Source organism: Hydra viridissima, unplaced genomic scaffold, assembly GCF_058129835.1.
Source record: "Hydra viridissima isolate aposymbiotic clone 2 unplaced genomic scaffold, HvirCarnegie_v1 scaffold_9, whole genome shotgun sequence".
Lineage (NCBI taxonomy): Eukaryota > Metazoa > Cnidaria > Hydrozoa > Anthoathecata > Hydridae > Hydra > Hydra viridissima.
In genome coordinates this window covers 7,595,040-7,616,504 of record NW_028324308.1, presented here as the reverse complement: position 1 = coordinate 7,616,504, position 21,465 = coordinate 7,595,040, and the positions used below count along the sequence as shown (strand labels likewise).

The window sequence follows — 21,465 nt, the reverse complement described above, 5'->3', positions numbered from 1 at the left end:
TCAAAGTTAAGGTAAAATTTCAAATGTTGTGGTTTCGGACCACGATTTCTAGACAGCTGAAAATGTAATCTTGTTGAATTTTTACTTTTACTGTAGATCTACCCAGATTAGTAAAAAAATTAAAAAGAAATGTTTCTGTCATATTCATGTTGCTAAAACTACTCCTCAAAGTAGCAATTGCATTCATGCGCAAAACTTTCTCAAAACGGGCCAAATTTTGGGACCCAATATCTCCGAAATTAATAAAAATTTTAGAAAAAAAAATTACCAGTGGCCTACTTTCATTGTCTTTTACAAAATATCTAAAAATGAGTGACTTTGCCTAGATTTCTCAGACAATAGCTCTTAATTATATAACATTGTTTCTGTTTTTCGCCTTTGATATTTTTAGCGACTACTCAACAATTTAATCAACATTAATGCATTGCAACAAAAAATAAATGAAATAGCAAAATCAACAGAAGAGTGAATAGTATTAATAAGAACACACACACACATATAATTGAGTGCTCTTTAAAATACTTTATCCGTGAAGAGCTTTGTAGTAAAAGACGCTATTGTTCTTTAAAATGTATGTTATCAACAATGTCAATGGAAGCAGAAATATCACAGCCTTCAGGTTCTTTATCACCAATTTCAAGATTTTCCTCTTGGAATGATAAAACGGAGTCAGAAGACCCAATAAGTTGTGTAATAGTTGACCTCCTTTGAAGCACTTCATCATGATGTTTGGAGGGTAATTCCTCATTAATATTATCTGGAGATATTTCATCATTTACAAACAACTTAGCATTCTCAAATTGCTTTTTAATGGATTCTTTTTTAATACCAACAAAACAAAGTTTTATGGACAACTCCGACAGTTCGTTTTGCAATGTTTCAAAACTTTTAAGAACTGAAAAGTCAACGTACAACGTGTTGGACAAATTAATGCTCAGCACTTGAAGCCCGGGATTTCGACGAATTAAAGAATGGATTTTTCTATTTAAAGTCTCTGAACCAGGATACGTTAAGTTTGCTTTTAGCACCACAGTAAGAGAGTTGCTTTCCTTATCTGCATTAAAGTAATACCTTGGAAACGCTTCTCTAGCAATTACATAAAGTAAGGAAACTCCAGTTCCAGCAAGTATGCCGTATTCTAAGTTATAAAAACACAACCAAAACGTTGTTAAGAATGGCAAAAGATCCCATTTATACAAGTTCCATATATGCTTTGGTACACGTGTTTCAACCATAGTGATGACAGCCATAATCATCATTGCTGATAATGACGATTTTGGAATATAGAAAAACGCTGGAGTCAAAAGCTCAAGAGCAATTACAACCACAAAGAAGGATATTGCACCTGTAAAAAAAAGTGAGACGAAGAGAGTTACGTTATATGAACAACTGACCTGCTACTACTTTCTTAACAGAACCAAATAAAATACAATATTCATTTCTAAATTGTAATCGGACACTTTTAATAACAATAAAAAGATTTTATTGTAACTAAAAGAGGTGGGCAACATTATACCATATGTGAGGTAACATTCATAATTTTTTATGGGTTTTATTTCATAAACAATTATGAGTGCTACCAAACGCTATTGACTAAGGTACCTGGTGATGAAATTCAGATTGTTTATTGGTTTTATTCATGTTAGAGCTGTGAGCTGTCTCAAAATTTCAAATCAGAATATTCTTAAACGCGTTGAAATCACACAAACTTCCTCTCATCTTGTTCGTTTTTTAACAAAAATCGGGTGAAGGTTTCAGTTAAAGCTTAATATTAAATTTTATGTTGTTCTATTTGATGTTTTGATCAATACACTAGACAGTTATTTAAAAAATGAACCTTTTTTACAACTTTCTGACACATTGTTAACATAAGTGCAATTGACTAAACTCATGCGGGACAATTGAACAAAAATAGTGATGTACTTTTCAATACATCAGATGTTCAAAATCTAAAGTTAACCGATATTTTTTTTTAAAAAAATGATTTTTAAAAATGTTTTCATTCAATATTCCATTAAAATTTGTAAAGTTTCCTGTGTAGCAATAATTTTATTAAAGTTTTATTTTAGAAAATATTAAAAGATAGTTTCATCAAGAATTCACAACAGATTTATCGGAAAACTAGAGATGTGTGTATATAAACTGCATCCAAAGTTGTAGTAAACAATTAAATGTCAGCCGAAATACCAGAAATTAAAATGTTTTCTATTTTAAAACAAAATATTCTCGTCTATAAGTTTTTAGTAATGAAGAAGAGATCATGCTAGTTGAACATTTTATCACCATAGTTTAATAACAGGAAGGACATTCTATAGTATATAAATTTGTTCAGGCAAACAAGAAATTTGCTCTAAAAAATGTTATACATAAAAAACTGCTGTCAAAGAGTGACTAGCAGGGTTTACATATCTTTACGTAAAATATCTGCAATCACCTTAAGTAGCAAACTTGCCAAGGTCCAAAGTTTTAATAGAATAGATGTTGAAGCGTTTTCTAACAATTTTTTTTAGGCATATTTAAGCAATTCCATTTCCAGTCTCATCAAATCTCAAATGTTAATGAACCAGGTTTACCAGCCATCCAATCAGTAACTTAATTGCAAGGTCAAGTAATATTAGCAGAACGTATCGCACTTGTTATTTTGTGCTGTAAAACTAATGAAACTAATATTGCCAGCATTCATATTCCCATTAGCTCATTTTAAAAATATGAAAAGTCGTTCTCCTCTTTCAGGATTAATGACAGCCAAAAGCTATGCACTGTTTTTGAAACGTTTTATAAAGCTTGTCAAATCTTTAAAGAAAAATCCAGCAGTTTTCGGTTCTGTGGATGTTACTAAAAATAAAGGTTTTATTATTTTGACATTTTGACTGTTACAGCTGTTTGACTACGAACTTTCAAAAGTATTAAAGCATTCTGCATGCAGCTTTTATTGCATGATATCCAGGTATCCTAATAACTAATTATAAAATTCTAGAGTTGGTAAGTCAGGCTTTCCAACAAATCTTCACTGGTTAAAATGTTTCTTCTGGTTTCATTTGTTGTTGTTTTTTGTTACTCTACTTTTAATTTCAATAAGATTTGTTAGACATTTCTCTTCTGATTGTTGTTGAGCTTTTCTTTCGTTGTTTTGTTTCTGCAGTCATTTTTTTTCTTCATATAAGTTCAACTTCACTTACTTATGTGAATGCTACCGCTTCATTGTGAGGTAAAACATTCGTTTTTAGAGATGATTTAGCTATGCTGCTTGATTTCTAAATGCAGTTATTCAATATCTATCCTTTGATATGATTCAACATGAATATAAATGAGCCCATTTAGAGGTTCACAAAATATGTGATGTTTGGCTCAATGAAACAATATGAATAAACGAAATATTTAAACTTAGTTAAATATTTTACGTTAGTTAAATAAAAAATAATAAACCCTAACGAAATTTCGTTTAATACAGTTAAATCTCGGTAACTCGAACGCCAGTGAACATGAATTTTTTTTTTTTATCTCGAACTGTTTTCTTTGATTCCTTGAAAATTTAATTGTGGAAAAAACTTCACTTAAATCGAAAATTCGTTAAGTCGAACCATTTCCTTAGCCCCATGAAGGTTCGACGTTTCGGAATTTAACTGTTAATTAAAATAGAAAATTTAACACCAAGTCCTAAAAATCCCATATTAGGAATATTTTAAATTCGTATGCGTGTGTTAATCCGTATATTTCTGATTTATTGTTTAATTAAAACTTTTTTTACAAATTTATTTTAAATTTGCTATGTTCTTACTTGCTTTTGTTTAGTTTACTAATTTCAAATTTGGGTGCATTATTGGATATGTGTTTGGAGATATGTAAAATAGTGATACCTGCCAGAGGTGTTTGGGCACCACTCATTGAATTTACTGCTGACCGTGAGAAGCTGCCGCACACAGGCCAGCCCCCATAAAATGAACCAGCAATATTGCACATACCAAGTGCAATTAGTTCTTGCCGAGCACTTACTTTGTAGTTAAACTTTCGACCAAAACCCTTCGTGATAGAGTACTGTTCAATGAACTGGATCATTGGTAAGACAAGAAGAGATATTCCAAATTCATTCGTAAATTCCGCTGCAGTTCTTGTGGCGTTTTTTGATAGAGCCGCAGTTGCAAAAGGGTTCTAAAAAGTTGTTTCTATTGATATATATATATATATATATATATATATATATATATATATATATATATATATATATATATATATATATATATATATAATATAAATATCAATAGAAACAACTTTTTAGAACCCTTTATATATATATATATATATATATATATATATATATATATATATATATATATATATATATATATATATATATATATATATATATATATATATATATATATATCTTTTCAATATTTTTCTTAAAATGGATTAAGCTGTAACAAAGCTACATAACAGTAATGTAACAACATTACATTACAAATTAACAACAGTAATAGTAATTTACTTTACCTGCCATTTTGGCATTCCTTTGGGTAAATTTCCGGCAACTGAAAACTTTGTAGTGACTCCATGCTTATAAAATATGTACACAGCAATAGTGGCAATAATGCATACTAAAACCATGCGTGCTGTACACACCAACCAAACAATTTTGTTCAAAACTATTCGTGCTCTTTTTAAAGTACTTGGAGAATTGTTTAACTTTCTTTTTGATAGCCACATAAAAAACCAAAGATATATTATGCATAAAATCCCCAAAGTCACGTCGTATTTGTTCGTAGTCTTGATTTTTTGTCTGAGATAATCGAGAATTGAAAACGTGTTTGATGGCGCACCTTTAATTCCTAACAAATTGGGAAGCTGTGATACAGCAATTGTTATAGCAGCAGCAGAAACAAAGGCGTTGATAACATGATAAGGAACAAACTTAGTTACAAATCCAAGCCTAAAAACGCCAACTGCTAATAACACAATTCCACACCAGAAGCCTAACAGAGAAGCTCCTATCGGGCTTCTAGTCGAATTAAGTTTATTTGTAAACAAAGACATTGTAGCCGTAGGTCCAACGTTTGCATCTTTGGATGTTCCAAAAATGCTATAAATCAACCCCGGAGTAAGAGATGTATATAATCCGTATTGTATAGGAAGACCAGCTACGTTTGCAAAGGCGATGCCTTGCGGGATAACCATGATTCCAACAGTTAAACCGGCAATAAAATCACCTTTTAGTTTAGTTAGGTTGTATTGTGGAAGCCAAACTAAGATTGGGAAAAACCTTTTTATTGCTTGTAAAAAGTCAAAATTCTGCGTTCTTTTTTCAATCATCTGAACAATCTAAAGTAAATTACTTCAAGTTAAATTTACAAAATTTTTATAAAAATGGTAATACCTGCAATAATATCTCCTTTTTGAAAAATTTTTACTGAATTTTGCTTAGAAAGCGTTAAAAATTTGTAGTTACTATCGATAAGTTTATGCTCATTGCATGAAAGGTTTTTTGAAAACCTTTTTTGAAGAATGAAATTGATTCAAGTGATTCATACTAAGCGTTAGACAACCGGCCTATTAGAGGGTAAAAGCCGTCACAAATAAGGAAAACCGTGTTGGGGTTGTGTTATGATGTTAACAAATAAACCGGTTTAATAACGGTAAAACCAATTAAAATGATTTGATTGAAAAAATCATTTTAGTTCTCAGTTTATGCGTCAAGGCGTCATTAATCAATTAATAAACAGTCTTTGGGGGTTGTTGAGTTGATTATTTCCAGGATATTAAAAAACAACTTTTTAGTTCACGTTCAACGTTTGTGGTGTGCACATAAAAAACTAAAGATTCCGTCTATGATTTGGCAATACTGCAAAAAATATATAAAAACCCTAACCCTACTACCACCATCACAAGAGTCTCCTTAAAGCTTTTACAGAAGTAAAAATTATTCATGTGATTTATAAAAATTTATATATAAAAATTGTTTAAACAATTTTATTTCTTATAACTGACCAAATGGCATACAACATTTGTTAATGGGATGATAATGACACGGTTATATATCAAGGTAAAAAAATAAAAATCGAGTTAGCTTTATAGAAGGTTTGAAAATTAAAAACTTGATTTAACCGTTTGCATGTATGATTACTTATGATCGAAACCTTACCGGTTTTAAAAATAGATCAAATAAAAAAAAAATCTTCTTTGGCTCAAATAAAACCGAATCGAAATTGAAACTTTAAATTGACGGTTGCCCAATGCTTTTTTTATACTATTGTCATGAAAAACGGATAGTTTTGAAAAAGAGAAGGTAACGATTGCCGCTGTATCTCAAGAATATAAGAAATACGACATTCTAAAGGTAGCGTCAATAAGTTTCGAAAGGAACTTTATCAGTTAAAGCTGCTTCCAAAAAGTTTGACATAAAAAAATTTCGTCAGTGGTGATTTTCTATTCACTCAAACTGAATCTGGTTGGTAAAACCAACGCTCTGTTAAAAATCGATCGATTGAAAGATGTTACACTTCCTACTTTTATATTCTTAGACAATTATCCAAGTCACAGTTTACTTAAATAGTGCAACAATCGGAGAATCCACATCATTTCTTTTCCTCATTCTACCGATGCAGAAAACGTAATTTTTTTGGACCAGCTAAATTAAGATCGAAGAAGAAAGTTTATAATCGAAAAAGATTGCTGTAAGGAGGTTGATCATATTGAGTTTATAAAAATTTTAAAACTGATAAGTGATAGAATAATAACAAAACCAAAAATATTGAATGGGTTCTGTGGTGCATGCATTTTTCCTTGAGCGGTGTATCGGTGTAGATAATGATTCTGAATATGGTTTCATTTCAGCTGCACAATTCACTTCTGAAAGTTTTGAAACTGGCTACATTTCCAGAACAGGTTTTCCAAAACAGATTTTCTAGAACAAATTAAGCGCAAAACAAAAAGGCAAAATAAGAAAACTAATTATCTTTACGAGTGACGAAGCTTTGGAGATGTATGAAAAACGAAGAAAATACGAAGAAAAAAAAAAACAAGGAAATGGACAAAGAAGAAAAAGATTTGCGAAGAACGAAAAATAATATGATGGCAAATAAAACTAAGATGGAAAAAGCAGGAACGGAATAAAAGTCTTCTGAACCTGTTGCTTAAAAGAAGGTTCGAAAACTAGCTGATATTCAATAACATCTACAGCTATTCACGAAAGTTTAAACGATTGCGGAATTTTTATCAAGTATGTTTGGTTTTTGTTTAATAAAGAAAAACTGTAAAATGATATCGACTTAATTTTTTTTATTTATTAAATAAAAAGTAATTAGCTTTAAAATGAATATGAACATGTTATAAATATTTTAATATTTAGTTAGAAAAAAGCTATTACAAAAAATCTTATAGAAAAAATAAGAAGCGCAAAAGTTTAAACGAATTGCAACATTCGAACAAAAAATGAAAAAAAAAAGCGAAATTAATATTTGAAGTGTCCTCCTTTGTTTTTATAGCAAAGATAAACTCGTTTATGCATTGATTCAACTAATTTCATGCACATTACGCGAGGTACCTTCAGCCAGTACTCATTCAAAAGTTGCTTTAAATGCTAAGTTGATTGAATTTCATGGTATGTCAGTTGATTGTCGATCCAAGACCAAATATTTTCGATTGGGTTGAGATCTGGTGATCTAGGGCACCAGGGCATCACATTGAACTTTTTTTCAAAAAATATTCTTTGATTGAGTGTGTTGTATGAGCTGAAGCCCCGTCTTGTTGAAAGATGAATTGCTTGCTTCTACCATACAAGTGTCTGATTGATGGAAATAAACACGTTTCCAATGTGTTCTTGTAGGTGTATTGATTAATTCGGCCTTCATACAGCTCACAGAAGCCTATACCTTTGTGAGAAAAACATCCCCAGATGCCAACCGAACCTCCACCGCCTTGTCGACGATGTTGCAAAAACCTGTCTGAATATTTCTCTGTTGCAAATCTTTTTACATAGATTCTTCCCTTGCGGTTTACAACTTGAAAGTTAGCTTCATCACTCCAAATAACTTTTGCCCACTGTTCTACAGACCAGTCCAGCCTTTCTTTGGACCACACTCGTCGTTTACGTTTATCCGTGGTTGAAAGAATAGGTTTTTTAGCAGCTATGTACGTTCCAATACCTTTGTACGACAATGTTCGTCTAACGAGCTCTCTGCTAACTTTTGAATTATTTTTTGACTCATTGAAGATTTGTGCTAGCTTTTTGTAGCTGAGTCTGGGGTTTTCTCTGCTCATTCTGATTATACCATTTTTGTCACGGTTGCTGAGTTTGGATGGTCTCCCAGAACGCGGCATGTCAGAGACGTTCTTGGTAAGTTCCCAGGTTTTGATGGTTTTTCTAACGCAATATTCAGAAATGTGAAGTATTTTGCCTATTTGAACGTTTGTGTGATTTTTTGTCCGCGCCATACCAATAACTTGCCATTTGATGTCACTAGAAACTGATTTTCGACCCATTTGCACGCAATTGAAATTAATTTGAAATTCACAATATTTTAAGTTGATTTTTAAAGAAAATAAATAAATTTTTTTTATTCTATTAACAAATAACCTATTTACTAAATTGGAAAATAATTATTTTGATATATATTTCCGTTAGATTTTTATTCAAGAAAAACCGAAGATTAGATTTGAAAATTCTGCAATCGTTTAAACTTTCGTGAATAGCTGTATATGATGTTCTTAGTGAAATTTTGAATAATTTAAGAAACATAAGTAGGCTAATTCAAGCTAATTAGTAATAAAAGCAATTAAACATTGATGTTTTTTCAGTTCATAGCATTTTTTCTCATGACAGTTTTATAACGGTCATTTTTTTAAATACAACAAAAAACAAACTTTTTTACTGCAAAAAACAGATTTCATAACCCAAAAGTAGATTGTTTTCTTAACTTTGTTTTTTAGTAAGATTGCTAAAATGCAATTAAAATGGAATAGTGGTAAGTGTAATTTTCTTTACTGCAGATATTGGTAGATGTTTCATTAGAAAAGAGCACATAGACTCAAAGGTTATAAGCATGGCCGCCGAGAGGGGAGGGTGGACGGGGAAGATTCTTGGGGCCCCGTGTGTATAAACAAATTTTTAAAAACAATTTTCAAAAAATTTTAATAGTTTTGAATTTTAATAGATTTAATTAACTTTTATTTTTAATTTTCAATGACCAGAGCACGCTTCTTTTGGTCCTAGGTATATAACTGATCATTAATGAGGGCCCCTTAAGAAAACTTCCCCGGGGCCCTAAATTTCTCTCAGCTGCTATGGTTATAAGTACTCAAAGTTTCTTAGAACGGAAATTTCGTAAAAAACAAATCTTTCCCCCTAATTAACTTTTTGTTAAAACCTTTTTAATTTTTTGTGGATTATCAAGGTTTTTTTTGAGGTTTGCCAGTTAAACTCAAGTCCAAATTTACTGAGCAAAACTTTTAAATGAGATGTTTTTTAATCAGATAAAATTTTCCAACTTCGTGTATCAACGAATTACGATAAAAACGCATATCATTAACTACAAGGTGCATAAAAAGTTCGGGACCATTTTTCTATAACGTTTTAAACAAGAAAGACGAACTTTTTACGCACCATATGCAGTTTTTCAGATATTACATATTGTAACCCCATTTGTAAACAATGTTTGTATTGTTTTTTAGGAAAAATGTCTGAACTCAGACCCGCTATTATTCGTCTATTTGAGCAAGGAAGAAGAGTGAAAGAAATTGTACAACTAAACATCAAACATCACCAAACTCTATCAAAATTCATTAAGCGATATCAAGAAACTGGCAGCTATGAAGACAGTCGGAGAAGTGGACGTCCTCGGAATGCCCACACTCCAGCTAACCGGAATAAGATCTTAGGTCAAATCAAAGGAAACCCACGAACACAGAAGAACTCAACAAGGAAAATGGGCAAAGCTTTTGGAATTCAGTCCGAAATATTCTGAGAGGAGCCGGATTAAAAGCCAGGACACATGTTACAGCTCAATTACTTACAGAAGAGATGAAACAAAAACGTCCGATGCAGGAAGCTTCTGAAACGTTTTGGTGCTGGGCGACATCGAAAAATTCTGTTTTCTGATGAGAAATGGTTCGATGTTGAGCAAGCTCATAACAACCAAAATGACAGAAGTTAGTCTAAGTATCCCCTGCCACTCGAAAAAATAAACATTTCCTATCAAAAGAAGCCACTTCAACTGATGGTCTGGCAGGAATCACCCACAATGATAAAACTCCTCTCTTCTTTGTTCCAGATGGAGTCAAAGTTCGTGGTGCTGAATATCAAGCGATGCTTGAAGAAAAACTTTTGCCTTGGACCCAGTAGCAGTTTGGAGATAAAGAATGTACGTTTCAACAGGACGGTGCACCCTCTCACAAAGCTATTTAGACTCAAACTTTCCCAATTTTATCAAAGTTGACATCAGCTCTCAGAGAAGCATTGAAGAATGGCCGTCAAACTCACCAGACTTGAACCCGTTGGACTACTCGCTTTAAAGTATTCTTGAGACCAAATCTTGCATGAAACCCCATCAATCGATTAAAGAGTTAAAAAAATACCTGATTAAAGCCTGGAAAGAAATCCCAATAGAAACAATTGCTAAAGCTGTGGATAATTTTCCTAAGAGGTTAAAAAAGTGCATCCAGGTGGATAGAGGACGTTTTGAGAATATGTAAATAACTATGTCTGACGAACTGTGTAGATACATTCATAACCTGTGTTTATACATTCATAACCTGAACTTTTTAGGCACCCTGTACATCATTAATCTTAAATTCAAATATTGAAAACTCAATTATCTTAATTGCCAAATTATTATTTTGGACCAAGTAAATTATACATTAGCATCGATGGAACTTAAAGAAAAGTTTTAATAAATAGAGGAAAATAAAAATAAGGAGCAGATTCAGTTATATATATTGCCGATTTCTTTTTATTCATTTAACGATGATATTAAGAAGTTAGCTACAGCTCAGAAATTGAACTCTATCTAGCTTGAACTCTATCTAGCTGGTTCAGTTTGCAAAGTTTGTATTTATTTCTTAGATATTTAGATCTAAGATGGGACGTGACATGATTTCTTCCCAGAGTCGCCATCATTCTTTTCCAGAGGCTCAAAAAGAAGACTTTATTTTTAAACCTTAAGACAATGCAAGCTAAAACAAGAAACTCGAAAGGATTAATAGCATTCTTCTAGGAAGTACGCATCATGCGTTTAAGTGATGTGTAAAAAACCCTAAAAGGTGTCTACTCTTTAACTGGACAGCATTTTCTTATCAAATAATAGTGACGTGCGTATACCGCCATTCTAAGAAGTGAAGGAATAAAAGTAATGTAGAAAATAATTTAGGCTTTCTAAATAAAAACCAGAAACTGAAGAATATTTAGAATATGTGATGTAGGGAATACCGAGTTTCATTAAGATTCTATTTACGTTCGCTTATTCTTAAGAGTAAATTAAATTGGATTTAATTTAGGCACTGAAAAAACTAAGTTCTTACAAAAGAACTATCATCTAAATAAAATGAAAAACAAACCTTAAAAGCGTATTTTATCATTTTAAGTACTTCACCTTGTTTTTAGACATCTTTTTATTTGTTCGTAAGCTCTTTACCCTCCGTGCAGAATTTAGTTTGTTGTTTAAGTCTATTAGGTGGAAAAAAAACTTTTGGAATTAAAATCACATTGTGTCAGATAAAAGTCATTTTAAAAAGAGTATTTATATTTGACGTAAGATTATTTTTTAAAATTCGTCAAAAGGCGTGTAATAGTAGTTTCTCTCATCAGATCTATCTTTTAATCTTCTTGTCAGGTTATCTTTTAATTTCTTTGCAGAAATTTTTTTTGACGCAATAGCATATTACAGCTTACCGAAATAAAAAGTTCAATTATTTTAAATATTCAACTGAAATAATGTTTTGGGGAAGCTTGCAAAACTTTTGGTCTCCGTATAAGCTATATTATCTCAAGCAAAATTAAATACTTTTTAACTGATCATATAATTATCAAAGTTGTTTATTCTAATATACCAATTAATGACAGTTCCAGTTCGTATTTTACAAACATCTTAAAATCGTTTAAACCATTTTTATCTGAAATCTTAACAAACAAAATGTGGTCGAAATAAAAAACGAAACCAAATATAGTTGCATTAAGTTTTCATCAATATTATTTTTTTTGAACCTTACTTGTTTTATTCTGAGAGGTTCAATTGGGTTGCGGTGAAAATTGAAACAACCTATAAATCTAATTCGAATTTTAAAAAACTAATTTGAAATTCCTACTTATAAAATAAAAATATAAAAAATTATCTCTTTCTATAAGAAACCTTAAAAAGGCTTTCTTACAGAAGGAAACTGAGCCTCAGGCATTTTTTTGAGGAAATCTGATAAGTTTAGGCTGTGAGTTGTTTACCCTTAAGTTGTTTTAGAATGAATACGTTTCTTAAAAATCTTATAAAATTGTTTATTTCTGTAAGTAAAAAGAATTGCTTTTTTATAAAAGATTTTTTATGCAGATTATCTTAACACCAAAGGCATTCTAGAAACAATACAAAAATTGATAGGATCTTTATCACCAATTTTTTACGTCTATGCATCGTGATAATAAATCTCTGAAGGATGTCATAAAAGTAATATGGTTATTTTAACGACATTGTTACGCAAATTAACTTGTGGATAAATTATTTTTGTCTCATAAAATTCAAATACCATTATGCATGTATCGCTGGAGATAACCACAAAGTTAAATTTAAATAATGTGGTTAAACAAATTTAGTCTCATGGATTTAGTCACACACTTGCTTATTTTGATATTTTCCACAGCTAAAAAAAAAAACAAGCAAATTGTTTGGTGGTATGATAGGTTACACCAATTTGAACCATGCATGTATACTTTCATTTAAATCCAAGCTCTAAAAATAATTAAGAAGTTTCAAAAATACTTATTCTATAGACGATTTAAGCAGCGGACGACAGCCAACTTTTACATTTTTGCAAATTAAATTTTTAAAACAAATTTATTGTTAGACATTGACAACTTACATTTGTTATAATGATTAGCATAGTACAAAAAGCAAGAATAATATTGAGTTAAAAAAATTCGTGAAAGATTAACTTTATCTATGTTAATAAAAGTGTATGTGTTTTGATATTCCAATTTTGAGTTACTTTACTTTTCACTAATGTTGATTTTAATATAAAAAAAGAACTTAGGTTTTAGATTTTCAAAGACAGTTTAATACTTAACTTGTTAATCCAAATGAAGCATTTCTTTTCAAAAAATTATAGATTAGGCAATTTTTTCTTTTTCATTTTATCAAACATTGAAAATTGGCTCAAGGTTAGAACACATGAAGAAAGTGGAAAAGCAGTTTGCTTTACTTTAGCAGTTTGCTTTGCATGATAAAGCAAATAGAGAGCTCACAGATATTTTTAAGCAAAAAATTTTGAAAGTCCATTAAGTTTCAATTGATTTTAGTGATAGCAGAGTTTCTTCTTGGATTGACTTTGGCTGCCAGATAGTACTATGTATGGCCTCAAGGGAGAAAAAGTAAACTTGCCATGTTTGTTCGACTTCAAAGATATTAAACTAACTAAGATTACATGGGAAAGCAATTTCTATGAAGGAGTCATCAGTAAAACTGAAAGAGTAAAAGGCTAGTCAAAAAGCCCTTCATCTGAGTCCAAAAAAAAATGTCCATGACCAATATGATCAAAAAAGATGTTCAAAATAATTTCTCACCATTGGACGTGGAATTCCTCACTCTTGCCACAAGACATCTCTTCATCAAAATCTAGTTGAAGTAGCACGTAAAGATAAATTTGCAGCAGGAATAATTCCCGAAAATCTTCAAACAACTTTACCATCATCAGCAAAAGGAGTGAGTCTCCTCAGTCAACCAAGTGAGTGTCACCCCGTTCCTTGTTCAGATTGGATATTCATCAAAGCCAAAAGAAGTGGTTGCCAGTTAAACAGCAAAATATTTGGTACAAGTCAATACAGGGGTTTTCATAAGATAAAACTTGTCTCAACATTGAATAATGTTTAAACTCTCATAAATTTTGAGCCTATATTTCTCAAGAGTTTTAGAAGATGAACAAAAACCTTTCTGACCACTTTTACCATCTCAATTTTAAATGGATCTGAATCAAAAACAGTTATGGATTGTAAAAGTTATAAAACCATATTGTCACGACATTGATTGTGGGAGGTGGATTTCTGAAGGTAATTTTGGGTGTCCTTTTTAAGGAATCAATAAATTCATGTCCTCCTACAAAACGCCTTTTAACAATAACTTTTCTGAAAGCATCTGGTGTTAAAAAACAAATTCTTGAGGCCTTCATGAAAATTATGAAAATGTCAAGTCACTGTTGGAGCTTATTGATAACTATCCTATGATATTAAAATGGCAAATATCTTGTGTAAATTTTAAAAATGTCATTCATAAACCCCTCATTTCATCTGAAATTTGATTAACAACAAAATAAATATTGATTACATTTTTTTTTAATGCGAAAAGTTTATTTTTCTAGTATTAGTAATTGCAAATACAGGGAAAGATGTTTTACCGTAGTCTAATTTTATTGATAAGAGGAAGGGGGGGGGGGGGAATTTCAAAAGTGAACTTTTAATTTTTTTCAGTGAACAATTTTACATGTTAAAAATTATGCTTTAGCCCTTCTTTGCATTGAATTGTCAAAAAAAAAAAAAGAAAAAAAAACGTTCATCATTTTTTTTTATGATATTTGTTTAGTTAATGGGACACAGAACTTAAAAACAGTTTTTTTAAAAGTAAAAAAAACTGAAACAACAAATTTACCGTAGTAAAATGTTAATATTGGCTATTTCATCACCATGATGCAAATAATCCAACCACTTGATGCCTTAAACAATATTTATTAAAAACAATTTCTGAACAAACAACTTTTCTCAACTCTTGTTATGCAATAAACTCTTATGCAGTCACTAATAAAATTATGAATTTGTCTAAATCATGTTTGAAACATTGAAAAAAAATCGGTCATTGATTGCAAAATAAGTCACTCTGTTAAGAAACACGAAGCGTCCCTTGAGAGATTCATTACATTCTTCTTTTTGTTTAACAGCTTCTTCAATCACTAAATTTCTACTTCTTTCTCCAGAGAAACAAAGTCAATTAAGTACTTTCAGCCTTTCTAATGCAAAGTTAATTGAATACTTACAGTCTTTCTGTTTTGTGAAGCAGCTCTTTTGTGCTTGGTGAAGGAAGCCTAGCTTTCTATTAAGAATATGCAGCACAGTGTCAGACAGTTTAGGTCGGGAGTTGGGGGATCATGAAGTTATCTAGTTTAAGGGTTGGTAGAGGAGAAGCACGGGGGAGGTGATTTATGATTCTCAGTGATATGCAGCAAATACCCTATTGCTTATCACTGTTTTAAAGGCCTTAAACTAACATGTCAAACTCCTTGCTCTCCAGTTGTTTCAAACTGCAACTGGAGGGCTAGAGTTTAGCACTAATGCTTTAGACTGACAGAAGATAAAATATTTTAATGAGTTACAAAGATTTTTTTTTAGCTGAAGTCAGAGTCAACACAGTTTTTCTAACTTCGACTACAGGCAAAATGAGCTCCGACTCCGACTCCACGACTCCAACTCCAACTTCACAGCCCTGGATAAATGTCTAAAGACATTGGACAAATGTCTAGGGAAAATTAAAGACTTACTTTGATGAAGAAGTTGCAATTGAAGCATTCAATATACTTAAAAGTTATACTTTAGACTACACATTTTTGATGAATTAGGCTGTATTTAATCAATCATATCCACAAAACGTAAACATAAAAATAGACATAACATATATAAAAAATATATATTTAAAAAATAGTTATGGCCGAATTTTTATGTTAATACTAAAGAATTGGGGACGAATTGATAGGGAGAAAAGAGAAAGAACAGAGTTTGTGTTTTATTTTATTAATTACTTGTGTAACTAATAAAATAAAACAAATTCTCTTCTTTCTTTATTTTTATTTAATTAATTACTTGTGTAACTAATAAAATAAAACAAATTCTCTTCTTTCTTTATTTTTATTTTATTAATTACTTGTGTAATGGTTAAGGTGACCTTCTCGTCAGGTTCATGATTATCTCACTGTGGTGTTTCGAAGACTACTAGGTTTAAATGAGCACGAGCTTAAATTTGGAAAACATCAATATTTTTGAAGAAAAAAGATTTGGGTAGAAGATTTTCTTAGCTATTTGATAAGTTGTACAAACATCGAGGAGTCCTTACCATTCCTGAAAATAGGTATATAGTTCTGCAAACAAACTTCTAGCCTGTGTAAATATTTGTTTTAAGATTGACCATCTCAGTAAAATGATTAATCAATTCTAGCCTGATTCTCATATTGCTAGAGTGCAGCATTACTCGTTTTTTATTGATATTTCTGAGTGTGTTAATGTCCATCTACTGACTTCTCAGAATAATTCTACCAAAAATTTCAACCAAAAGCTTCTCAAACTTCTAATCTGGATCAATATTCGTTTAAGAATTTTGATTTATCGGCTAAAATTGATGAGTCAGAGCAAGTATTAGTGTCATCATACGAAAAATTTCAAATCTGGCGTTACTACGCTGTTTTCAAAATGCGTTTCTTTAAAAAAATTTTAAAAATAGTGTTTTTTAATCATGGAGATCCAAATAAGATCTTCATGGGTAAAAAAAGTTTTAAAAAAATGGGTAAAAAAGGTAAAAAACATTTTTATACATCTGTGAACTGAATTGCAGAATAGATTTCTGAATGAAACTTTTAGCCCCGATTTAGTTCACTAAATTCTTGATTTAAAAAGTATCTTTAAAGCATTTGTTAGTAAGTCTTTGCAAGACAAGTTTAAGTGAAACAAAACCATTTCGGTCTAGTGTTTTAAAAGCTTTAAACAACCAAGACTATTCTCTTTATTAATTTTTGATGCTTTTTGACCACAAATGGGGAGAACCTTAATGAATGGGACACTTTTAGCAAAATGCTTTTTAAAAGTAGATAAAATTGTTTAATATATATACTTAAAGAATATTTCACAACCATCGACATTTGCTCGGTAATAGAATAAAACAAAAATATGAATTTGCATTTGGCTATTTCTAAAAAAAAAATTTTATTGGAGTAGGACATTTTCCCCATTTATCTGATATGATGATTGAATGGGACAAAAAAATATTGAATGGGACAAATATAAAAGAATTAAAAATGAACAGTGTTCAACTCAGTAATTTTTAAAATTAGCTTATTAGTTGTAAATATATTAAAATTTGAATATATAGCTATATATCTCTATGTATGTGTCTATATGGAAACATACATGAAGACCACACAAAAAATATTTTTGACTTAAAAAAGCAAAATTTCTCTTATTAAATTTCCATTAAAGTAGAACTTTCTCATTTTAGAATATGTAATTTTTGTTTAAATAGAATAGTGTAGTATAAAAGTGTTTATATAATACCCATCACCCATGAGGGTAAAAGTAAGGGACTGAGCTGTAAATAAGTACATTATCAAACATCTAATTTACCTAAAATAAAATCCAACGTATTACATTTAACAACTTTAATTTCATGTATGTTCAAGAAAAAAAAAAAAATATTCAGCATTTATGGCTTCTCATAAAATACAAGGAAAAAAAATTAAATAAAAGAGGAAGTGTAACTTTTTTTTTTGTCTTTGAATTATGGGAGGATTTTTTTACAGATGATACAATTGAAAAGTCTTCAGAGCTGTCTGATATGTTAACCTTTCTGAATTTAATTTTTCTCTGCTGTTTTTCTTCACTCTTTACACCAATATCATTATTTTTATCCTCACTATCTTTTCTGGAGTGTTAGTTAATATGGTACTTTTACCCAACTCTCTTCCTTCTCTATAATATTTTCTGAGTGGTGCTTTGGGGTAGGGGAAAATCATTTCTGAACTAATAACTTTGACAAAGGCTTTTGAAGAATTAGTTAGCTGTTTTTTTCATGTAATTATTGATTGCTATCTCGTTGTTGAATTGCTAACTCATTGTTTGGCAAAGGTCTGTCACTCACACTACATGAGATGAAATCACTTTTACCAAATAATTCTCTATTAAGTGGATCCCACATTTTTCAAATCCACTGCAAATACTTTTTATTGTAAAAGATAAATTGTATGCTGTGCATGCTAGCTGAGGTAAATTATGTTAATGATCCTCCCCCGGATCGGAAGCCAACCATTCAAATTGAGCCGCCCTAAAATAAAATTGAAATGGACCAAACACTGAAACATCTAAAGGCTGAAATCTATGACTACAATGTGGTGGAAATGTTAATAAAAAGATTTTTTTCATATCTTATTGCTTCAAAAGAAATGTGGCTTTCATGATTGTCAATTACAAAGAGTACAAGATTATCCAAAGATGGTTTAGTATGAGAAATAAAGTGCTTAATTGCAACTAAAAAGTTTTCACTTGTCATCCAACCACTTTTGTTTCACAAACCTGAACTGCCTGTTGGTGCTCTATCATAAAATCCTTATAGTTTTTTCCTGTCTCATCTGCATTAAAAATGCATTCAGGTATAAACTCATATTTTACTTGAAATTCTAATAAATTATCAAAAACTTTGAGACTGTTTTTTTATTGAGGGCAGTTGCAAATACAAGGCTAACATTTTCTTAATAATAATGCTGGATGCCGTTTTAAAAAACTATCAATCCATTGGTTTCCTGTTCTTTAATTCAGGTGCCATGATTCAGGAATATTTTTCAAATGAAATGCAACACCATAATTCTAAGCAAACTACATAGTTTGTACTTTTGTTAGACACGTATTGAAAGAAATACTTTAATACTCTGCAATTTTAATTTCTTAAGAAAAACTTTTTTATTTCCAACATTAGGAATGTATTTAAAGTTTTCTGGCAGCTTCTGACATTTTCCCATTTTCACAGCTCTTCCTACTGTAGATTTTGATATACTATATTTCTCAGCTGCTTCTCTAATTTTGTGTTTGGTTTCATCTAAAATTCTTAGTAAATTCTTAGTAATTTGATGTCATTTCAAAAAAATAATCAGGACACAATTTATGAGATTGATGAAAGATGTCAACCACAACTATAAACACACAACTATAAACAAACAACTACAAAAAAATTGCAAAATGCAGGGTCATTCCAGTAGAATTCAACAAAAGGTTGGTGGCACTAAGTCACAGATTTTGCTCTTCTTTTAAAATGTTAATAATAATAATAAAGATGAAAATTTCAATTTATTTGCATTATCCGTTTCTAAATTATAGACATTAAAAGATTTGCGATGGAAGCCCACTTTTTAAAAAACTGTATTTTTGGCATTTTAATACGTTTATAACTTTTTTCTGTAATATAATTAATGTAAACTTTTTTACTTACTAAATAAATATAACTTAGCCTAAATAAAAAAATAGGTGCAGCTGATTTATTTGATTTCAGAAAAAAAATATCAGCACACAAAAGTGGAACAGTTTTCATCAAATTGCAAAAAATACTACTTTTATGCCATTATAACTTTTTTCTGATGTATAATAAACTATATATATTTTTAGAACTACAATCTCTACCATAAAAGTAGAGTTAAAATTTAAAAAATCTTCATTTACTGTTTAACAGAAAAAATATATACATGGTTAAAAATTGCCAAGGATGGAAATCGACAAATTTTTGGGCTTAATTAAAATAGTCAGTAAAATTTTCTGATACCTTGTACCGCTCTAATAATGACAGTAAATAATAATCATATATAGCATATTATTCAGCAAAGAAAAGTTTTCATTTATTCAGCAAAATGTAAAAAGGACAGACCATTATATATTATGACATAATTTTATAATTTAGCACGCTAATCTCCACCATAATTAATTTTAAAAAATATTTTTACATAAACTGATATTACAATAAAACATTTTTATTTAACAAATTAATACAAAAGTAATTGATGCAATGCATACACTGCCGTTCAAAAGTTTGGGGTCACATTGAAATGTCCTTATATTTGAAGGAAACTTTATTTTCCACATTAGCAATGTATAGAGTGAACTTTAAACAAATACACTCTATACATCGCTAATGTGGTTAATGACTATTCTTGCTGCAAATGTCTGGTTTTTGGTGCAATATCTACATAGGTGTATAGAGGCCCATTTCCAGCAACTATCACTCCAGTGTTCTAATGGTAGAATGTGTTTGCTCATCGGCCCAGAAGGCTAATTGATGATTAGAAAACCCTTGTGCAATCATGTTCACACATCTGAAAACAGTCTAGCTCATTACAGAAGCTATAAAACTGACCTTCCTTTGAGCAGATTGAGTTTTTGAAGCATCACATTTGTGGGGTCAATTAAATGCTCAAACGCCTCACAGGTCCCAACTGGACGCCTCACAGGTTCCAACTGGCATCTTCATTACATAGTACCCGCAAAACACCAGTGTCAACATCTACAGTGAAGAGGCGGCTGCGGGACTTTGGGCTTCAGGGCAGAGTGGCAAATAAAAAGCCATATCTGAAACTGGCAAATAAAAGAAAAAGATTAAGATGGGCAAAAGAACACAGACATTGGACAGAAGAAGACTGGAAAAAAGTGTTGTGGAAGGATGAATCCAAGTTTGAGGTATTTGGATCATAAAGAAGAACGTTTGTGAGACGCAGAACAAATGAAAAGATGTTGGAAGAATGCCTGATACCATCTGTTAAGCATGGTGGAGGTAATGTAATGGTCTAGGGTTCTTTGGTGCTGGTAAGGTGGGAGATTTTTACAGGGTAAAAGGGATTCTGAATAAGGAAGACTATCACTCCATTTTGCAACGCTATGCCATATCCAGTGGACAGCGCTTGATTGGAGCCAATTTCATCCTACAACAGTACAATGACCCTAAACACACCTCCGAATTGTGCAAGAACTATTTACAGCCGAAGCAGGCAGCTGGTATTCTATTGGTAATGAAGTGGCAAGCGCAGTCAACAGATCTGAAACCCATTAAGCTATTGTGGGAGCAGCTTGACCGTATGGTACGCCAGAAGTGCCCATTTAACCAATCCAGCTTGTGAAAGCTGCTTCTAGAAGCGTGGGGTGAGATTTCTCTAGCTTAACCTCAAAAAATTAACAACTAGAATGCCAAATGTGTGCAATGCTGTAATTGCTGAAAATGGTGGATTCTTTGACGAAAGCAAACTTTGATGTAAAAACAATGTTATTTCAAATACAATTAACTATTTCTTACCTTGTCAATATTTTGACTCTATTTTCTATTCATTGTACAACGTATGGTGGTGAATAAGTGTGACTTTTCATGTAAAACACAAAACTGTTTGGGTGACCTCAAACTTTTGAACGGTAGTGTACATTATTTCTAATCAAAAAATATGAAGTTGTCTATTGTTTGTACTTTTAGGGTGCAATTTCGGCTTCCCCAAACTTTCTTGAAC

General features: G+C 31.1%; 1 protein-coding gene across 4 annotated transcripts; it reads right to left on the bottom strand.

Moving 5' to 3' along the window:
- Positions 1-454: 454 nt before the first annotated feature.
- LOC145186195 (sodium-independent sulfate anion transporter-like) lies at positions 455-11,724 on the bottom strand. 4 transcript variants are annotated; one of them, XM_090097545.1, is made up of 4 exons: positions 11,580-11,724; positions 4,492-5,316; positions 3,858-4,149; positions 455-1,345 (listed from the first exon to the last, which is right to left on the bottom strand). In XM_090097545.1, exons 1-4 carry the CDS (start codon positions 11,592-11,594, stop codon positions 555-557), a joined length of 1,923 nt encoding a protein of 640 aa, XP_089953671.1. In that variant the 5' UTR covers positions 11,595-11,724; the 3' UTR covers positions 455-554. The 4 variants fall into 4 exon arrangements, with proteins under 4 accessions (XP_089953671.1, XP_089953670.1, XP_089953673.1 ...); XM_090097544.1 differs by having other exon boundaries at positions 11,545-11,688; XM_090097547.1 differs by lacking the exon at positions 3,858-4,149 and having other exon boundaries at positions 11,580-11,644.
- Between the last annotated feature and the right edge of the window lie 9,741 nt (positions 11,725-21,465).